At 40.5% G+C, this 22,190-nt stretch overlaps 1 protein-coding gene across 2 annotated transcripts in view; it reads left to right on the top strand.

The window, feature by feature from the left end:
• The window catches only part of Pls1 (plastin 1), an 86,322-nt gene that overhangs the window by 51,708 nt on the left and 12,424 nt on the right, over positions 1-22,190 (top strand). For both annotated transcript variants that reach the window (XM_057768755.1, XM_057768756.1), the window contains exons 4-11: positions 1,221-1,350; positions 2,614-2,746; positions 4,478-4,559; positions 11,053-11,218; positions 11,297-11,439; positions 13,310-13,405; positions 14,483-14,678; positions 19,031-19,109. In XM_057768755.1, coding sequence (XP_057624738.1) covers positions 1,221-1,350; positions 2,614-2,746; positions 4,478-4,559; positions 11,053-11,218; positions 11,297-11,439; positions 13,310-13,405; positions 14,483-14,678; positions 19,031-19,109 — 1,025 coding nt within the window. The remainder of the gene's footprint in view (positions 1-1,220; positions 1,351-2,613; positions 2,747-4,477; positions 4,560-11,052; positions 11,219-11,296; positions 11,440-13,309; positions 13,406-14,482; positions 14,679-19,030; positions 19,110-22,190) is intronic.

Below are 22,190 nucleotides of genomic sequence, written 5' to 3'. Positions count from 1 at the left end.
TTTTCTAGTTTTCTATTCACTATCTATTAATTAACTATGTGAACTCTGGGCATTATGAATAGTGTGACGAGCAGAAAGAGACGTGGTCCTTGCTTTTGTGGTATGTGCATCTGGTGGGGAAGGCAGAATCACACAACGGATAGAAGCGCCAACTACGATGCCCGCTGTGGTCTAGCAGCACAGGCACCATAGCATTAAGGATGGAGGGAGCTGAGCTTGAAGGGGAGACCGGAGGACCCAAAGACTCAGGGATGTATCCTTCAATCCGTGAAGATGAGCTGACATCTGGAGAGAGAAGCTAAATAGGAAGGGGAGTTGCAAATGGCATGGGAAGCAGGTACAAGTGTCAGTGTGTCCTGAGACCCTTGTATTAGGGTTGCTGGGTCTCTCAAGCATTCTTTTTTTTTTTTTTTTTTTAAGATTTATTTATTTATTAAGCATACAATGTACTGCTGGCAAGGAAGACACCAGGTCTCGTTACAGATGGCTGTGAGCCATCATGTGGTTGCTGGGAATTGAACTCAGGACCTCTTACCCTCTGAGCCATCTCTCCAGCCCTCTCTCAAGCATTCTAAGAGAGGATTAGTATGGCTAGAGCTGAGGAGGCAAGGGGAGAAATGTAGCTGGAGAAGTAAGCAGGGATCCGGTCCTGTATGGCCGTGGAGGATCTTTGTTTTTATGCTAATTGCAACAGGAAGTCACTGAAATGGGAAGAATGAAGTGATCTGATTAGATCTGCATAAAAAAATCATCGCTGGTATTGCATGGAGAAATTATTTAATTTAGCCTTGCAGGTCTCTGTAGATCCCAGTGAATATCTGGGAGAAGGAGTTTTTGTAAGCCTCTAGTATTTCCTACAAAACTGACTTATATATATGGACATATATTGATGTTCAGGCAGGAGTCTGCCTTCATTGAAGTATTTTTAAAATCATAATCATGCAGTGATTTCTTGGACTGTAGTATAAAGGGCCTCAGTTAGTCAGCATTATTTTCAGTGTGCTCAGTTTCCGTTCAGTTGTTACATGTTCCAGTCATTGGATTACAAACATTCGTCCAGTTTGTATAACTGGTATAATGGCCGAATTGTCTGTTTACACAAGCGTTAAGTATGCGGACTCCCAATTCATGCTTATGTCGGTGTCATTTCAAATAAACGTAAACACCGAATATCCTTCATGCCACTAGAAAGTCACAATTTTACTTCTATTCCATTTCAGCTAATGCAGGAGCTGAAAAGCAAAGATATCAGCAAAACATTCCGAAAAATAATTAACAAAAGGGAAGGGATCACTGCTATCGGGGGCACTTCATCCATCTCCAGTGAGGGCACACAGCATTCTTACTCAGGTAATCTGCCTCTCCGAATTTGGCCGTTGATTTATTTAGTAAGTCATATGTCACCCAGTCTAAGCTGCCGTTGTGATTCATACCATTATTTTATATACAATGGAGGGAGAAAAAAGCTGCAGACTTAATTATACTATGACATCAGATTTAAATATATCTCAAGTTTAGCATTGCCAACGTGAAAAATACCAGAATTACTGAACGCTGTATGTTCCTACTATATGTCAAATCAAAGGCACTGAAAATGAAACAGATGCTGCTTGTATTTCAGCTCTGGATGGGTTTAATTATGATGTCTGGAGTATTTGTTAAGGATTTTAGGGAGTAATCTCTGAAGATCAAGTCTAGGACCTCATGCACACGTGGGAAGTACCTCACCATTTAGCTGTACCAAGCTTTCATTGCCACTCTTGAGGTTTCTCATCATGATGGCAGGCTTGACTAGTAGAGCTGTCTAGGAACGATGGAGAGGCTTCGTATAGGGATGTGTCCCCCTTCTATTGTCCAAGAGTGGAGATACTTGAGTCTGGTTTGATCAAGCCACCAAGTAAATAGAGGTTATGTCCCCTGATGTGTCTAATCTGTTAGGATCTCTGAATCATTTGCTCAGTTTGAAACCCAAAGAAACATTAACTCTTAATAAGCCTTCTGCATGTTAGGCAAGAGCTTTGCTCCAGAAGCACACATGTGTGCATGCGCGTGCAAGTGCTTTAATTACTTTTAGCACGTGTTTATCTTCAGTACTGGGTTTCACTGTGGTCTCTTTATACACACGTGTAATGTGTTTGGACCTTACCGTTCCTCTCCCACTCTCACTGGCCATTGCCAGTCCTAACACAATGCTTTTATACACCCCAGATCTCAGCAGTCTTAATCTTTTTAGGTGATGTAGTTTATTTTCACGGATTTTTTTTCTTACCTTTTTCTCTGATTTAAACAGTCTATACATAGGCATGCATATTTGACCTTTTGTGGTATGTTTCTAATTCACGTGATTTTAGAAACTGTTCATATTTGGAAAGATTTTAACATCAAACCACATGCATTTTATCCTAAGATTCACACCTTCCTTCTTCCCTTCTAACATGTTGAGTGAAAAAGTGCAACGATTCCCCATTTCTCTACATATTAAGTCCTGAAAGTATCTCAGTAGTGTTTTCAGAGTGTCATTTATTATCTTTTAATAGAATTGGGCAAGTGTATTCTTGTAGCGTGGTAGATGCTGTAAAGTGAAGTTTGCCTACTGAGGTTTTCTGTTTTCAGAGGAAGAGAAGGTAGCGTTTGTTAACTGGATAAACAAGGCTCTCGAGAACGACCCAGACTGTGGCCATCTTCTGCCTATGAACCCCAACGACGGCAGCCTTTTCAAATCGCTTGCCGACGGCATCCTTCTTTGGTGAGTTGAACATCTAGTCACAGGAGCTGTGTGCTCTCCCTGGCCCCGTGGTGAGCGTTCCCTAAACACTGCAATCCAGAAGATCCATTTTTTGTTTTTTTTGTTTTGTTTTGTTTTTTGGAGTTAGTCATGATTGTCTAGAAATTCAAGTACCATGTACTGCTCAGCATTTCCCTTGTAATATAATATTTTATTTTATGGTACCTTTTGTATCTGTTACCATGATACTGCCAGGAAGCTTCTGAAACCACTAATGCATTCATTGCAAATGGTGACGTGGTTTTTCTTTTTACTTGTCCATAAAAGAGTGCTGTGGGGGCAGGAGCCTGAGGAGATGCAGAAGGAAGATACTCCTTCATTAAACCTAAATGAAACAGTATTTTATTTCGCCCTTGGCTTTTTCAGTCTGTTTTGCTTACTACACTGCAGACTTTCTAAGAGAGTGCATTTATCTTTGTCATGTATACCACGTGTGTGCAGTCACAGCACACTTTGTTTTGAAAAAAATTTAAATTCAGTTTCTTTGTTTTCTTTTGTGTGTGTGTGTTGCTTGCATGTGTGTGTGCCCATGCTTGGTGCTTGTGGAGGTCAGAAGAGGGTATTAGGTCCCAGAAACTACAGTTACTGATGCTGTGAACCACCTTGTAGGTGCTGGCAATTGAGCTCTGGTCATCTGAAAGGCCAAGAAGATGCTCTTAACTGCTGAGCCATCTTTTCATCACCAAGTCCCAGCACACATCTTTTACAATGCATGTGTCTTTAAAGTTTTTTCATATAAAATACAGTATAGTTCCAAAATAGAAATACATATCACAAATATACATACCCCCTGTGGTTAACTCAGCACCATGGTTCAATGTCTTCAGTGTTGCTTGTGTGTGCGTGTTTACTTAAAAAGGAAACAAAATCCCTAAACCTACTCATAAGTATAGGAAATCGGTATCCATAAAATATACCTCAGCCTCCATTTATAATTTTTATCTCTTTCCCCAACTTGTAGAAAATGTCTAACTATGAATCAAATCTGTACTTCAATATTTTAGTTTCTAAAGACTGAAGCATAGAGACAAGATCCATATTATTTCTTTGTAAAATGTCTAAATTATTAAAGTTTCCATTGAAGCTTTTGTTCCCTCACCTCTGAGACAATACTGTGTTGACTTCTGTGAAAGTTGTCTATTTCAGAATTTGTTTACAGTTCAGGTTGCTAATGTTAATGACCATCTGGTGGAGTGATGACTTAGATGCAGAAAGTGCAGGTGGCTGCTGTAGAAAGAGGGCAGCTGTGCTTCAGGACAGGTACAGAAAGTGCAGGTGGCTGCTTTAGAAAGAGGGCAGGTGTGCTTCAGGACAAGTGCAGAAAGCGCAGGTGGCTGCTGTAGAGAGGGCAGGTGTGTTTCAGGACAGGTGCAGAAAGCGCAGGTGGCTGTTTTAGAAAGAGGGCAGGTGTGCTTCAGGACAGGTGCAAAAAGCAGGTGGCTGCTGTAGAAAGAGGGCAGGTGTGCTTCAGGACAGGTGCAGAAAGCAGGTGGTTGCTGTAGAGAGGACTGGTGTGCTTTAGGACCCAGGCGATTTCATCGTAGGTTTTCAAATGTAGCTCTTGACTTGAACTGCAGTTCAGTAAAATAGAATGGACTAGTATTACTGTTCAGAAGTAACTAATCTTACTGCCCACAGTGAATTAAAACATTCTAGAAATATTCATCTAAATGATTTCTATTTTCTCCTCAGCAAAATGATCAACTTATCTGAACCAGATACGATTGATGAAAGGGCCATCAATAAGAAGAAGCTCACTCCATTCACGATTTCTGTGAGTACTCCTGTTGGTAATAGGTGACTAGGCTAAAAATATTTGGTGGCACTGGGAATTTAAAAATAATTTGTCATTTAAAAAATATTTTAAAACAATTTTCAGTGTTGTGAATTGAACCCAGGCCCTTTGGCTTGCAAGGCAAGTGTTCTGGCAATTGGGCCATAGCTCTGCCCTCTCTCTCTTTTTTTTCTTTTTTGTTTTGTCAAGACAGAGTTTCTCTGTATAATAATAACCTTGGCTGTAGTGAAACTCTCTTTGTAGACCAGGCTGGCCTTGAACTCACAGAGATCCACCTCCCTCTGCCTCCCAAGTTCTGGGAGTAAAATTGTGTGCCGCCATGTCTGGCTAGCCTGGACCCTTATTTTTTATTAAGTAAAAATTCAGCTCTATTTCACAATAAAATAGAATTTTTAATGTAATTTAGGTAAGTTTCCTTATTAAAGTTAATCATATTTGATTTATATTACAGTAGTTACTTTATTGATGACCATTTATTTGATGCCAGTGTCCATCCATTTCCTTCATCTTCCTTCCTTCCTCATGGCCTCCCTTTCCCTTTCCTCCTCCCCCTCCTTTCCTCCTCCCCCTCCATCCTTTCCTCCTTCTCCCGACTCCTTTCTTTCTCTTTCACACCGAGGATTGCACACAAGGCACGTGGCATGCTAACCCAATCAAAAGCTGTAGGTTAAAAGAGAACACTGTGCAGTTAGGTCATGTGTTACTAGTTCCACAAGGTGTCTATTTCTCTGCTAATTGTTCTTCAGAGGCTTGACCAAAGTCTGAAATTATAGTCGCCAATTTCCTCTTTCACAGCTGCTAAGCATAATAACTAATATTCATAAAATATTTTGTATTTCACAGTAGCTACAGAATAGAGCTGAGGGGCTAAATATCATGTAGTTTTGTTTTTATAGATAGAATTTTTTCCTACGCAATTGTTTGTCTAGGCCTTTAGTATGCATTAGAGTATTGATGTAAAATGGGAACAGAGCAGGAGCTCTGGGAAAGGGTAGTGTTTCCAGGGATGTTAAATCTGTCTTGGTGATTATAAGCTAAGGGAAATGGACAAGAAGACTCTTTGGTTTTGTCAGACTTGAGGACAGAACCCAGAGTTCAGTCACTTAGCTAAATCCCCAGCCTCAAGATTCTTTATCATCCTGAAACTTCTAATCTGGGAAAGATGGGGAAGGCTCGGGAGATGGTTCAACTAGTAAAGCATTTGCCTTAAAAATATGAGAACCTGAATTCAGTGTCCAGAATCTAGTTTTAAAAGCTAGTCTTGCCTGGGCAGTGTTGATATTGGCCTTTAATCCCAGCACTTTGGAGGCAGAGGCAGATGGGTGAGTTCAAGGCCAGCCTTGTCTACAGAGCGAGTTCCAGGACAGGCAAGCTGGTCTTGTGGCATGAGCTTGTAACCCCTGTGGTAGAGAAGTGGACATAGACAGATCCTGGAGTCTCCATGGCTGACTTCTTGATTGGTTACAGGCCAGTGTGAGACTGTTTCAAGACAAAAGTGAATGATACCCAAGGAATGACACCTGAGGTTGTTCCTTGGCCTCCATATGTGTGCACACACATGTATCCTCATACACATGAACACACATGTCCACATAAACTTGCACATATACACAAAAAGAGAATGTGAGGGCTGGCAAGCTGGCTCAGCAGGTGAGGGCTCTTACTGCCAAGCCTAATAATCTGAGTTCAGTCTCCAGAGCACATATGGTGGGTGGAGAGTATCACCTTCTGCAAGTTGTCCTCTGACCTGAACACGTGTGTTGTAGGGCACCTGGGCACATGCACATACATGCTAAATAAGTAAATTAATTTAAAAGAAATAGACCATGAGAAAGTTTTATGATCAAAAGTAAGTTATAAGCTGGGCGGTGGTGGCACATGCCTTTAATCCCAGCACTCGGGAGGCAGAGGCACTCTGTGAGTTCGAGGCCAGCCTGGTCTACAAGAGCTAGTTCCAGGACAGGAACCAAAAAGCTACGGGAAACCCTGTCTCGAAAAATTCAAAAAAAAAAAAAAAAGTGAGTTATCATGCTTCTTTATTATTACCAAATAAAATTAATTATTTAAATAAAGATTGCAAAAGATTAGAAATGTGAAGACCTGAAAGACAGGAAATCAAAATCAAGCCCAGTGTGGTAACACATGTCTGTAATCCCAGCACTTGTAGGTAGAGCAGGAGGAACAGGAGTTAGGGGCCGTGTTTGGCTATGGAATAAATTTGAGGAGAGCCTGGGCTATAGGAGAGTCTCAAAACAGAAAGAAAAAAAGAAAATTAACACAAAATTAGCTACAAGAAATTGAATCTGCTACTAAATATAAACAACAACAACAAAAAACCCGAAAACAACAACAACAATCAGTGCAATTGTGGTGGTTGGAGCAAGAATTGCCCCTGTAGGCTCACATATGAATATTCAGTCACCAGGGAGTGGAGCTGTTGGAAAGGATTAGGAGGTATGGCCTTGGTAGAAGTAAGTCACTGGGGGTGTGCTCTGAGGTTTAAAAAAAAACCCAAACAAACAAACAAACAAACAAAAGAACCAGGCCCAGGCCCAGATCCAGTATCTGTCTGTGTCTCTCTCTCTTTCTCCCTCTCTTCCATCCTCCTTCTCCCTGCCTTCCTCTTTCTCCCTCTCTCCCTCTCTCTCTCTCTGTCTCTCTCTCCCTCTCCCCCTTTCTCTCTCTCTCTCTCTCTCTCTCCCACTTTCTCTCTCCCTCCCTCCCTCTCTCCCTCTCTCTCTCCCTCTCTCTCTCTCCCTCTCCCCCTCCCTCTCCCCTCCCCCTCCCTCTCCCCCTTTTCTCTCTCTCTCCCTCCCCCCTCCCACTTTCTCTCTCTCTCTCCCTCCCTCTCCCCCTTTCTCTCTCTCTCTCCCTCCCCCCCTCCCCCCCCTCTTTTCTCTTTCTGTCTGCTATTGCTCCAGTGCTGTCTATGCCTTTCTGCTTCCCACCATGTTGATCATGGACTAACCTCTGAAGCTGTAAGCAAACTCTCAATTAAATGTTTTATTTTATAAGAGTTGGCTTGATCATGGTGTCTCCTCAAGAAACAGAACCATAACCAAGACAGCAACAGATATTTTCACATATATAGTCCATATTTGTTGTTAATATTTATATATATTAAAATTTATATACACACATATTTATGATAGTTTTAATTTTATCATACATGCAGTAGGAAAAACACAAACTTCACTCGGACATTCCTAGTGGAGAAAAATGTGCTATGTAAATCCAGATAACAAAGTGTGCTTCTAATCTTACTAAATATAGCACAGCCATCTACAATCATTTTAAAAATAAACTCTTCTAGAATTAAACCTTTATGAGCAATGGGGATTTTCAAATGGTATGAAGTAAAAGAAAAGAAATTTACAGTGTGAGGTTGTTGGTAAAGACTTGGCTATTTAATTAAAATAGAAGTGACATCAGAAGCCATCCAAAAGACTGTCCATTTTCCTGTATGAGAGAATGATCTCTTGTTTTCGGTAGTCAGTTTATTGGGACACAGAATGGAAGAAAATGGATGAGTGATGCAAGTGAACTGCCGTGTTTGCCGTTCTTCTTTGTTCACATCCCTACAAGGCGGGGCAGAGTGTCCCGTGTTACATGTACTGGAACACAGATGAGACAGGGCAGAGTGTCCCGTGTTACATGCACTGGAACACAGATGAGACAGGGCAGAGTGTCCCGTGTTACATGCACTGGAACACAGATGAGACAGGGCAGAGTGTCCCGTGTTACATGCACTGGAACACAGATGAGGCAGGGCAGAGTGTCCCGTATTACATGCACTGGAACACAGATGAGACAGGGCAGAGTGTCCCGTGTTACATGCACTGGAACACAGATGAGACAGGGCAGAGTGTCCCGTGTTACATGCACTGGAACACAGATGAGGCGGGGCAGAGTGTCCCGTGTTACATGCACTGGAACAGAGATGAGGCGGGGCAGAGCGTCCTGTGTTACATACACTGGAACACAGATGAGGCGGGGCAGAGTGTCCCGTGTTACATGCACTGGAACACAGGGAGCTACACTTCTCTACCATGCCAGCTACGGGTTCACACTGTCCTTAACCTTTCTCCCCCAACACAAACCTTGAGAAGGAGGGTTGGCCGCTCAGGGCAGTTGTCCCTGGTAAGACCTAGAAAGCACGGTGGAGTTCTCTTGTTAGCTTTTCAAAAACTAAGTGTATGTGTGGAGAACATGCTACCATGCATGTATGTAGGTCAGAGGAGAACATGCTACCGTGCATGTATGTAGGTCAGAGGAGAACATGCTACCATGCATGCATGTAGTGTAGTGGGAGCTGCGGGCTGTGTTCCTGCCTCCCCAGCTCTTGGTTGCCTGGCTAGCTTATGCCCCGAAATAACAACACACAAACTGTATTCTTTTAAACACTGCTTGGCCCATTAGCTCTAGCCCTTACTGGCTAATTCTCATATCCCGATCAACCCATCTCTAATAATCTGTGTAGCATCAGTCTTACCGGGAAAGATTCAGCATGTCTGACCTGGCAGCTTGCTTCATCGAGTCTGGCTCTGAGAGGAGCTGCCCTGCATCTGAGCTCACTTCCTCTTCCTCCCAGCATTCTGTTCTGTTTACTCCGCCTATCTAAATTCTGCCCTATCAGATGGGTCAAGGCAGTTTCTTTATTAGCCAATGACCTTCCTCCATCAATGTAGGTCAGAGGATATGTTTTGGGGAAAAGTTTCTCTATTTGCACTGTGTTTAAGGCAGGGTTTCTCTGGTTTCTGCCGCTGTACTGCCTACTCCTGGCCAGCTGACCATCAAGTTCCTAACTGATTGTCCTACCTGCCTGTCATCTTGTCCCAGGAGCGGTAGAACAAGAGATGCACACCACGGCCTCCAGCCTTTTATGTGGGTTTGGGGATCTACCTCAGGTCTCCAGCAAGCACTTTCAGCCACGGAGCAGTCTCCCCAGCCCTTTACTTCTTTTTCTTAAGATGTTTACAAATTGTCTTACTCTCTCCTAGCCTAGAGATGTATCAGATGAAAACTACTATCCAATTAAATACTTTATCTACACAATATTTACACACGGCAGCTTCTCCAGTGACATGTAAGACATGTGTTATACTCGAGTTGTAAACATAAAAAAAAAAAAACACTAAAAGCTGATACCCTCATATTGCCTTCCAAACCTGCTGATAAGACAGAGCTGGGTTTATAGCTTATTGAAATAAGAAGAAATCCCCATCCACAAAGCCTTTATAGTGTCCTGGTCCTGGGAAGGTGAAGGCTGAATCTGAGGATTTGAGTGTGGTTTAAGATGTGGGAAGTGGGGAGAGGATCCTGATTCAGACTGGTAAAGATATCACTATGGCAATATGAGTCTGGGGGGTAGAAGCAATGGGGAAAGTTTCGAAGTGAGAAATCAAAAGATTCTTAGGTCTAAGGAGATCTTTTTAATAGATCTTTTAGACAGCGCCTATGGAAAAGAATCTTGGAAGGAAAGTATCATGTTAGTGGAGACAGGACTAGTCAGTTCTCGCCGGTGGAGTGGAGCAGCAGCACAGGCCATGCCTATGGAGACCAAGTGGGGTGTGTAGGCCCATATTTCTGTATGGGCCAATGTGTGGTGATGCTGTTTCGTGTAGGCTATTCGGAGAAGAATGCAGATTCGGTTTGTTTGTGCAGAGTTTTAAAGCAACTGGGCAGGCTGGCACGGTGGCTTAGTGGGCAAAGGTGCTTGCTGCCAAGCCTGACTACCTGGCTTTGATCTTCCACGTAGTGGAAGGAAAGGACCGTCTCAGAACTAGAGGTCCTGCTCAGTTTGAGGAGAGCACAGAGAGTACCAGAGCAAGGCAGAATGAGAATAAAGGAATGGCAGGAAGCGTATGAAAGGTTTAAACCTGACGAATAGCCTCGATTTATAGTTCCCGTAGGACAGCTGATACTAGAGCTCTCCTGACGGTAGGGTGCGCAGGGGAAGCGTAAGAATGGTCATTCAGAGTTAGGAGACTACGGAAGAAAGACACGATTTCAGGGGTAAATACCTCTGACATTGATAGGAATTGGTGACTGGGCCAAGAAGAGCAAAGACCCTGTTTGTGCTTCTGGCTTGGGAAGAAAGAAAGCAAGATTAAAGCTTGTACCTCGCAACCGAGACAGTAAGTCAGCGAGAACTGATGTTAAATGGCATGGTAAGAAGACTGGGAAAAGAAATCAGGAAAAACTGGGTGTTCTAGACATGCGGGGTTCACACAGCAGATATATCCACAATATCCAGACCAGAAGTGGATGCTTGCAGGGGGCGTGTGCACCAAAAATGGAGATGTGACATTCATTGGCCTATCTGGGTGACAGCCATGTGAGTTTTTACTAGTAGTAGCCTTCTTGTATAAATGTTATGTTTAAAAATATGAGTTTTTTTTTAATCGGTTGTTACAAACAACTTTGTCTTTAGAAATATGTCCTCACTTCTATCTTTCTTTTGGCAATCCAGGAAAATCTGAATCTGGCGCTGAATTCTGCCTCGGCCATCGGTTGCACCGTGGTCAACATTGGTGCACAGGATCTCAAAGAAGGGAAGCCACACTTGGTCTTGGGGCTTCTCTGGCAGATCATCAAAGTTGGTCTTTTTGCTGACATTGAGATTTCTAGGAACGAAGGTAAGATCATCAGATACATTACTCTTCAGTTGTGGATAGCCTGTGAAGGAAGAGCTGACATCTCTGTTTCCCTCTTAGCCCTGATTGCTCTGCTAAAGGAAGGGGAGGAGCTCGAGGAGCTGATGCGGCTGTCTCCTGAGGAGCTGCTGCTCCGCTGGGTGAACTACCATCTGACCAACGCAGGGTGGCGCACCATCAACAACTTCAGCCAGGACATTAAGGTTTAGATGGTTGAAACTTATATTCTTTTTCTTATTGTTATTATTATTCTTATGGGGAGCATATGCCATTATATGTGTGTGGCAGCCAGAAGACAAACTGTGGGAGTTGATTCTTTCCTACTCTCGTGTGGGTCCTGTAGATGGGACTTGGGACACCAGGCTTCCGCAGCAAGTGCAAGTGCCTGACCCACCTGCCACCTCACTGGCACAGGGTTTAGATTTTCACGTTCGAGTTTATTGCAATGAAATAAAGGTGTAGGATATAAGAAATAGGGGTTCCGACTTAGATTTGAATCCACAAAGATGATTGGGAATGAAAAAGGAGGGTTTATCTTTTCCTGTCTGAGTTAGATGCTACCTGAGTTAGATGCTACCAATTATATTCACAAAAATTGTTTAAAATAATAAACTGATTTATTGGCTTTTAAAAATAAGACTTACAGCTGGCTGTGAGATGAAGGTGGTGATAGCTTTAATAGATTAATCATTTCCCCCTGCCACTGACCCACTGAATTATAATGAACTAAGAATTATTGCATCTGTTTGCTGGATTGGAGCCCTGTGGGTGCAGCACTCTTCCTCTCATTTTGTTAATAGCCAGCTAATAGAAAATCAAATTGTCTGAGGACGTGGGGGCTCAGTTGACTCTGGGAACCTTATGGTATGACTAACAGAGTCTCCTAGAAACACTTTCCTCTCTACGGGAGAGCCTTGTCAAGGAAACTGTAGCATCCACTTCCGCCCACCAGTACCTTCCCCAAGGTCACTGCTGCCAGACTGGATCCCTATGACTGTTCATATTTCCTCTTCAAATATAATGCCTTCAGAGTCACCTTTTGCCACAACGGTGACATAGTTTTCCCTGCTTTCAGGTCTTAACTACTGTTTTAAAAGCTTAGTGGTCTCAGTCTCCTTAAAATTCAGTTCAGTTCATTCTGATATTTATTAAGAATCTCCTGACATTATACTAGGCATGATGATATAAAAGCTTTTGAGAAGTTTACAAATTAGACCTAGCAAACCATGCAAAATTTACTGGCTTACAACAACAATTTAGTATTTCTCATAATTGTGTGTGCTGATGCCACTTTTCCCAGTGGTTCTCCTCTCCACTTGTCTTCGGGGATCAGTTGTCAGTCTGGCTGATCTGAAAGCTGCACAAAGGCCTCAGTCATGTGACTTAATGCTCCTCTGCCAGGCCTTTCCACAGGGCTGCTAGGGCTTCCTCACATGCTGAGGATAGCAGACAGTCAGGCATTTTAGGTAGAGGGTAACTTCAAGAGGGAGGAACCAGAGCCTCCTTGGGATTTGGAGCTTGAAGTCCCTAGGGCAGTCACAGCAATCTGTTGATCAGAGTGAATAGCCAGGCCAGCCTAAATAGGAGAGGAGGGGAAATAGCTCCTTCTTTCTGCTAGGAAAAACTCCATCTATGTTTGGAGAAAAAAAAAATACAGCAGCCATCTTTGGAGATGACTAAGTTAGATGATGTCATCTAACGGGGTTACAGCTTATGTACGGAGATGGAGAAGGGTGCAGCATGATGTAGGGATGCATTGGCTCATTCTAGAGAGCCCAGCAAAGCCTTCTCAGAGTAAACCTTTGACCTTAGCTAGAAGACAGTGATGCTGGGGGATGTGGACACATGAAAAGGGGGGGGAGGGATTCCAGGTATAGGTGACAGCATTGCTAGAAGCTCCAGCATGTAAGGGAAGCCAGAAGCCTGCAATAGTGTTGTGTATTCAGGAACCCCTGGGTAATGATGCCCTATGCTATTTAATACACCATTTTGTTTTAGATGAGAATAATTTTTCCCCTAAAATTACTTTTTATTTTATTCATCTTAAAATGCTATCTTTTTCTTTTCTTGAAGGACTCAAAAGCCTATTTCCATCTGCTTAATCAGATTGCTCCTAAAAGTGACCGAGATGGTGGGCATGCTGTTGCCATTGATCTCTCAGGATTTAATGTAAGTGATTTTTTTTAAAACTAGTTTTATATACTGTAGTAATAGTACACGTGACATAAAAATTGTCATTTTTGAGTGTATAGTTCAGTGGCATTCAGTACATCCTTCATTCTTTGTAACCATCACTACTGCCTCTCAAGAACATTTTTGTGATCTCATAGTGAAACTCGTTCCATACAACAGTAACCATCTTGACTCCTGTGACTCATCTATTCTACTTTTTAACTCTGAATTTGATTACAGTGCAGTGAAGTTCACAGTATAACACTCTCTTTCTAACCCCCTCTGTAACATGAGGTTCTGCTTGTTGGGGTTTCTGTCCTGCCACAGCCAGCAAGTCCCAAAGAAAATCACACAGAGATCTCCATAAGTTATAAACTGATTGGCCCATTAGCTCAGGCTTCGTATTAGCTCTTATATCTTATATCAACCCATTATTCTTATCTATGTTAGCCACATGGCTCAGTACCTTCTTCAGTGGGGCAGGTCACATCCTGCTTCTTTGGTGGTCTGGGCAGGACTGGGAGGAATGGGCTTCCTCCTTCCTAGCATTCTCCTGTTCTCATTGCCCCACATCTACTTCCTGTCTGGTTTTCCTACCTATACTTCCTGCCTGGCCAATCAGTGTTTATTTAAAACGTGATTGACAGAATACAGACAATTCTCCCACACCATCCCTCTACCTCTCCATCCTCCCCCTCTTCCTTCCTTCATCCTCTTCCTGCCCTGTGTGCACCATGTAAGTTCCTAGTACCTTTAGAAGCCAGAAGAGGGGGCCTGATGCCCTGGAACTGTAGTTACAGACAGTTGTGACCCTCCATGTAGATGCTGGGAACTGAGCACAGGTCCCCTAGAAGAACAGCTGGTGATCTTAACCTCTGAGCCATCTTCTTAGCCCCCCCCCCAAGAGACTTTAGAATATTTAAAATGAATGGTTGAGGTTGATTTGTGATTCTTTCACATTCTGCTATTATTTGAAGCATTTCTGGAAAGATAATTGCTTGTAAATACTGTATCTATAAAATTATGTCAGTAAAAGTTTGATATTGACCATTTTTGTTTTATTTCCCTGTGTAGGAGAAAAACGACCTGAAGCGTGCTGAATTCATGCTTCGGGAAGCGGATAAGCTTGGCTGCAGGCAGTTTGTTACTCCTGCAGATGTGGTTTCTGGGAACCCAAAGCTAAATCTAGCCTTTGTAGCGAACCTCTTTAACACATACCCGTGCCTACATAAGCCTGATAACAATGACATTGATATCAATTTATTGGAAGGTATGTTCTTTCTGCCTCGAGCTGACCACTGTATTTCTTTTTGTGGTACTGTCCTACTTCACTGTCCTGGGTAGGGGACTGTGGTGGGAGACGCGATTGTGTGTGTGTGTCCGCATGGACAGTCGCAGAATTTGAAATTACAGAACGTGATTGCTGGGTTTTGTTGTAAGAAAATGCTGAGTATATCTGGCTTACCTGCCATTGCTCCAGAAGAGTTAAGTGAAAACTATTGGACGTTTAAGGAATTCTCATAAACGATTCTGTAACATAAATTCTGCCACCACTGTGCAGAATGAGCTCTCTATTAATTCTGCCACCCGTGTAGAGAATAAATTGTCTATTAGAAAAAGTAATCCTTGATAGCATTTTCCCCTTTGAAAGTAAGTTTGACTTCATTATTGCTCTTTTTAATATTTTTATGTATATGAAAAATTATCATATTCATTATTCATTGTGTTTAGGTGATTGTTATCTGTTTCATAATATAATACTTTCCTGTTTTGCTTCATGAAATGCAGATTTGACCCCTCCTAATGTAGGTACTGTATTTAGTACTTTTCTATATTCTATAAATACATTCATTCTGAATTTTCCTTTTATTAGTGGCATTTATTCTATCCACTTGGGTTGATATTTATTGTTTTGCAATTTCATGCTATGTTGTCTTATTATACCTATACAATGAATGACTACAAGCAAGAAATGCAAATGAAATTCTTAGCTAGAGCAAGGCTTCGATTATGTTCACTCTACCTAATTTGCCTTCTATAGTGATGGGATATTGTGTTAAACATATTAGACCTAGTTCTGACAATTAGACTTCATGATTTTATCTCTCTCCTGTGACAAATCTTTTTATCGTAACTGTCTTTGGAAGGATTTAGTCATAGTTTATAACATAATTTGTTTCATATTATTGATGCCTATTCTAAAGTCATTGAAGCTTACAGAATATGAATTGTCTTAATGACAAAAACATTCTCAGTAACGAGCTCTCTCTCCTCATCTCTGTCACCCAAACTCTTCCACTTCCTCCCATTTTCACACTCTCATCCACATCAACACCATAAATATTAAAATGAAGGGTAAAAAGCGTGGTGGCCGGGCTAGCTGCCAGGGGGTGAGGCAACCTAAGGCTTAGTTGCCCTGCTTTGGGAATAGGAGAACTTTCTGTGGCAGTGTGTCCTCTTGGTTGCCTGAGGAGACAGAGCGAGTCAGCTTCAGAATCTCTCTCCTGGGCTGCCACAGCTGGAGTTCCAATCACTTCATAGCCACAGTGTCACAACCGCTAAAATTTCAGATATAATTTAATTCACTCTTCTTTAGAGTCCTGCCCAATAAGGACTATACTGTTTACAAAGATACATGACTGAGAGGGAAAATGTTAAAAACATAGGCTTCATTTTTTTTTAAAAAAACAGAAGAAAAATTAGGGCAAAAAACCTAGAACTTTAAAAATTAAAGAAAAAAAGAAGACTTATATTTTTGAGTCTGGAAAACTTCAGAATCCCTCTGTGTCTTACAACAGAAGGCATTGTCTAGAGTGGCATATTAAAAATGATCTGCTTTTTAGAGTCACTGAATTCTTTGCTAATATAATACCTTTTCCAACTTGCGCGCTCTCCTCTGTCATGTGTGGGTTCCTTTGCTAGTGTCCCGCATGCTTTTGAGAGTTCTCAGTGTGAACACGGTTGCTACATATTTCCTCTAGTATCCCTATACTTGTTAGGATACTGTGGGAAATATTTATCAATCATCTCTATTTAGAACATATGTATGTCCTGACATAGCTGCCAAAAATGCATTTGACTTTGGCTATCATTAGATTATTTTCCTTTGTAACTTTTTTTTCTTTTTACAGATCTTTATGAAATTTTGCTTTGAACTTACCAAATTTATATATTAGTATGTCTCATTGACAGAAAATTTCGCCTGTAGGGAACTAACGAAATTTAAAAGCCCAGTTAGACGTGAAGCCTTCATATCAAATTGTACCAAACATGTATGCTACATACAGAGAGACTATCTGAGAAACTAAATAGACCATAACATTAGAAAGACTTTGTTCAAATCATGGTTCCACCATTTAATATCCAAGTGACAGCTGTGAGCCTTGACTTTCATATATATATATATATATATATATATATATATATATATATAAGCACAAGTAATAATATTTACTCCGAAGAGTCACAGAAAAGGTTTAGCGTGACTATGAATGAAAGCCTTTAATCTGCTGTATGTGCTTATTAATGGTTACGGCGGGAGGAGGAACGCATATGCAGTGAGTCTTGCGTATGCTATTGCTCTTTCTGTCTTCTTAATAACAGTTTGAAAAATACTGTTTTATTGAAACTTGCCAATTTGACTTGCAAATAAAAATATTTTACAGTGCTAGCAAGTAATCAGAAATTAAGATTTTTAGTTACACGGTTCCTTTAGTTGTCTGCAATCTAAAGGCATTTTTCTAGTCTGCAATACATATGTTTTTGAAATGCTTTATGTGGCTCCTGAACAAATGCATAGTGCTTCTGGCTTTGAGCATCTACTTACCAAGGTGTCTTAAGGGGCACTAGGTAAATAAATGCTCACTTAGAAAATCTGTTTACTTTCCGTGTGTTAAAAATCAAAATAACACAACTAGTTAAGAATAGAAAAATACAAATGTCTAAAACTTAAATAGTAAATGTAAGTTTAATATCTTTTCAAATAACTATTGTATCAACAGTCTCAAGAGACTGAGTATCTTAATCAAAAATTGTGACAGTCATCTTTTGTAATTTAAGAACGTAATTTGGGCTTTCCTAACTAGAAACAACGTAAAAACTTCCTAATTACTAAGGGGAAATGTGTCTTGATTTGGTATCAGAAAGTTAGAGAAAGAAGCAAAGGCGACTCCAGGTTGTCAAGTAGTGAACACGATGTGCTTATGTTTCTGTCGGGCTGGAAGCAGGTCAGGGATGTAATCTGCAGCACTTGTTTGAGTTGGCTCTTTTAATAAAAGTTTTCCCACGTAGATTGTTTATTATAAAGCAGTGTAGCAGATATAACAGATTGATCAGTTACTTTTTGAGATTAGAGGGGATAGAATTTTAGCAAGAATTTATTTGGTTAATAAAACTAGATTATATAGATTCTGATAACTGTTAGGTAATAGCATTGAAAATTTTATTGAAAATTGGAAATAGGGTGAGCGGTTTATTTACTGAATATTTGATGGAAATAAACAGAATCCTTTAGATTGTATGAATATTTAGTCCTTTGTGGATATTTAGGTTCGTACTCTGTAGTACTTAATTTGAAGGTGACCATAGAGAGGTCATAAGAATGAATGAATCCTGGAGACTAGGTGCTTATTATAGATTTCTATTCCAAATGGCATTGTAAGTCTCTCATGGACCAAAGTCTAGAGTGACCTATACTGGCCTGGACATTAGAAGTGATAAGACATATAAATGTTTTAAGAAGTATAAAGGTTTTAACTTCAGGGAGTTTGCTGATAAGATACAATCTAAGTTGTTTTATTGTCCTCCCTCTTTCTCAAAGAATAAGACAAGATGCAGTTATTTAGAGCCATTTGCTGGCAGTAGACCCTGAAAAGGCGGCTATGGCAGGGAGAGCTCACATCTCTCCCTGAGTTGTGTATACCATATTCATGCTTTTTAAACAGATCACAGTACGCCCAGGGAGACAGGCTAAACAGAAGTACCCAGAAGTAACGCTGAGTTATCCCCTTGAGGTGCTCACTGGGGTCCAGGTAACTCACAGTGATGAAATGTCTCAGAACAAAATGGAATGCTGTGGTGGTCTGTGTTCCTTGTGAGTTTTCAGCAGTAGCAATCTAAAGTAACGCAAAAAGCTGAAGAATGTTGATACTCCTTACTGAATGTTTTTTGCATCACCTGAAATCTCTCTCCTTCATTATTTGTAAAGTTTAGATTTGTGTGCCCAGGAAGGTTCTTGTGTAGCTGTAATCTGCCCAAATGTCGAAAAGCTGCGTTTAGGGAAGGTCGAATTTTCTGGTCTGTTTACTTGGCTGTTTGTTACCTTGCAGGCTAAAAGTCTGGCTTTATGTTTGGCCAAACCAGGTCATAATTTTATGCTGCTTTATTGCTTTTTATACTATCTGCTGCCTCCCTGGACAGAAAACCCTAGGGTCAGTAGTTCGCAGACCTCAGATAAGGGATCTAGAACAAACGGAGGCTTCCTAGATAGTTGGGATGAGGAACATTTTCCCCTTAAAGAAATTACGGCAGACAAAGTGGCCAGTTTACCCCTCCAGGATGCTTTAGGAATAGTTCTTAGTTACTTTGGCCTGAGTCATCAGTGTGGGCTTTCCTCTACCCTAGGAGAGAGCAAGGAAGAGAGGACGTTCAGGAACTGGATGAACTCCCTGGGGGTCAACCCATACATCAACCATTTGTACAGGTAAAATGGCTGCCTATGCTTCAACCTTACCGCCATAATCTAACTTAAGTTTCCCTTCTAGGTATGTTTTCATGAGGAGGTTTTCTCAAACCACAAGAATTTAGCCAACATTTGGAATGCTGGGAATGGGCAATCTGTTTTGTTTGTTTGTTTGGTTTTAGTGTTATGTAAAAAGACAATGTGATGATAGTAATATTTGATTATAGTATAAAGGGTAAATTTCCGCATTTTTATAGTTGTTGATCACAAAAATAAGAAATTATTTCATTCCAGGCAGTGGTGGTCTATGCCTTTATCCCAACACTGGGGAGGCAGAGGCAGGCAGATCTCTGTGAGTTCAAGGCCAGCCTGATCAAGTTCCAGGATAGCTAAGGCTACATAAAGAAACCCTGTCTCAAAAAAATCAAAAAAGAAAAAGAAAATTATATTTCAGCACTAAGGATTAGAACAGCAATAATATCTAATACATTTTCTCATCGATGTGTCACTATTTTTCACTATAACTCACAGCTTTTCATTTATTTTTATGCCTTATTTATCCTGTAATTTTCACCTAAGATTTTCCTCGTGTGTAGAAACAACTCATTTCTCTGGATAATTATTTTAATTTGTCTTAGTCTTTAAAAATTTTTAAAATTCATTTTGTTTTCCCAGAAACATCTCATTATACCTCGCTGTTTTTCCTTACCACTGTCTGTCCATCCTCCTCCCACTTATGCGAGACCTGCTTCATTCTCTGCAGATCCCCATTTTCAGATCTTTTCCTCTTTTCCCATCATCCCTTTTCTATGTTCATGTCCTACACATATCTCCATGTATAGATTAAGTCTAGGTCCTGCATAGGAGAGAAACATGCAATGTGTTTTCCTCAGTCTGACTTACTTCATGGAGAATAACAATTTCCATTTGCATCTATTTTTCCTATTTGTATCCTAATTTCTTGGAAGGCAATCTTTTAATTTTTGTTGTTAATACTGAGGATTGAGCCCAGGGCTTTGTACATGAGTGGCAAGCATTTTACCACTGAGTTACACCCCTACCCCTGAATGTCCCAGTTTTACTCCTCTTTAAAGCTGAATAAAATTACACTACGTGGATGGATAAATGTAGCTTATTTATCCTTCTGTTGATAGACATCTGAGATGGTTCATATCTTAGATGAACAATACAGCAATAGACATGAATGTACAGGTATCTCTGTGGTATGCTAACTTAGAATCCTTCAAGCATACATTCAGGAATGGCATAATGAGATAATATATTAGCTCTGATTTTGTCATAGCAAGTGTACATTAACAGGGCTATAAAATATTTATAAATTATGTCCTATGCTTTCTGCTAGTGGTAATAATGTGTCTCTTTAGACATGGGTAAGAGAAAGTGTTTCTTTTCTCTTTATTATAGAATATAGCCTTGATGGGGGTGGAGAGATGGCTCAGAGGTTAAGAATCTAGCCCATCTGGAAAACAAAGGTCAGAGAAGGTTTTGGGGCCAGAGGCAGACGGCTACCTTGAGGTCTAGGGACTCTTCTCGACCAGTCCTTGGATGGCCTATCACTACCAGTGTCTTCCCTTTGTTTCTTGTTTCTGTACTTTTCCTGGTTCTCCAAAACAAGGTGGGCCATGTTTGAGATATGTTCAGCTAGAACCGTGTATATAGCTGGTCTCCTGTCCTTCTGCCCTCAGGTATATAAAGGGCTTTTCTCTCTCCTCCAGAAACTCTCATACGATTGGGATACATTGATGAACTGTGGATCCCACGGGACTTATATTCTAAGCAGAGGTGTCAATCTATAGCTTGCAGGCCTAAATATAAATATTAATATATAATTAAATATATATGTATATATTTGAGAGCAACAACGGATTCCTACAATTGAAAGGCCTTTTGAGTCAGATGGTATTTGTGATATATGAAATTTTATATCTCAGTGTTTACAAATAAAGTTTTATTGGAACACACACACACATAAAAGAATATAGCCTAGACAAAAGTACAAGCTAAATAATTTCACTTTCAACATTTTTAATAAAAAATCTAACTTAATATATCAATAATTTAAATACTCAAGAAACATCTTCAAGAAGAATTGAATATGTAAACTAAAGATTAATTTATTTTTTTTTTTGGTTTTTTGAGACAGGGTTTCTCTGTGGCTTTGGAGCCTGTCCTGGAACTAGCTCTGTAGATCAGGCTGGTCTCGAACTCACAGAGATCCGCCTGCCTCTGCCTCCCGAGTGCTGGGATTAAAGGCGTGCGCCACCACCGCCTGGCCTAAAGATTAATTTTTAGCAGAAAACACATTAACTATGAGTTTTTTTAAAATTACATTTTACATTATTGCATGTCGGGGTGCACACATACCACGGTGTGTACGTGGAGGTTGGAGAATAACCTTTTAGAATTCTTTATCTCCATCTACCTTGACCTGGGCTAAACCTAAGTCACCAGACTTGCACAGCAAGCACTTTTACCAGAGTCAACTTGCTGGTCCTAGCTAAGGATTTCTGATTCTTGCTGTTTATTAAAATGCTAATTAAAATTGAAACCAGCATTGTTTTAGTAACTATTATTTTAATAGACATTTAAAAACACAAGTCTAGAATTTCCGGCTGGATGAAGAGACGTATAGCAATTAGAGTAGAGCTTTTCTTATAGGAGCAGGGCAGCTAAAACTCCAGCATTGGAGAGAGGTGTAATTATATATTTATGAATTCACTTAAAAATATCTATAGTTTGTTACTGAGAATAAATTAGCAATCAGTTGAAGTATAATCTGGTTTAATATTGACTAAATGTAAATTTGTAAATGATTCTTAAAGAAAGTCTTGATAAGGTCATATCAAATTATACAAGTCTAAGTGGTAGGAATAGAGAATATCATTTTAATATGAGTTGGACTTATTTTCTAACAGTGAACATGTTATTAGTGGTTAAACTTTTTTTAAAATTGAGGTGTACTTATTTTTATTTTATGAGTATGTTTGTCTTCATTTTTGTCAGATATTAGGTGTGTGCAGTACCCACAGAGGCCAAAAGGAGGCAGGCCACCAGTGGTAGGTGATTTGGTGAATGCCAGAC

Source organism: Chionomys nivalis, chromosome 4 (assembly GCF_950005125.1).
Source record: "Chionomys nivalis chromosome 4, mChiNiv1.1, whole genome shotgun sequence".
In the NCBI taxonomy this organism is placed as follows: Eukaryota; Metazoa; Chordata; class Mammalia; order Rodentia; family Cricetidae; genus Chionomys; species Chionomys nivalis.
Note: the sequence above shows the minus strand (reverse complement) of the source record. Positions and strands in the feature narration are given on the sequence as shown.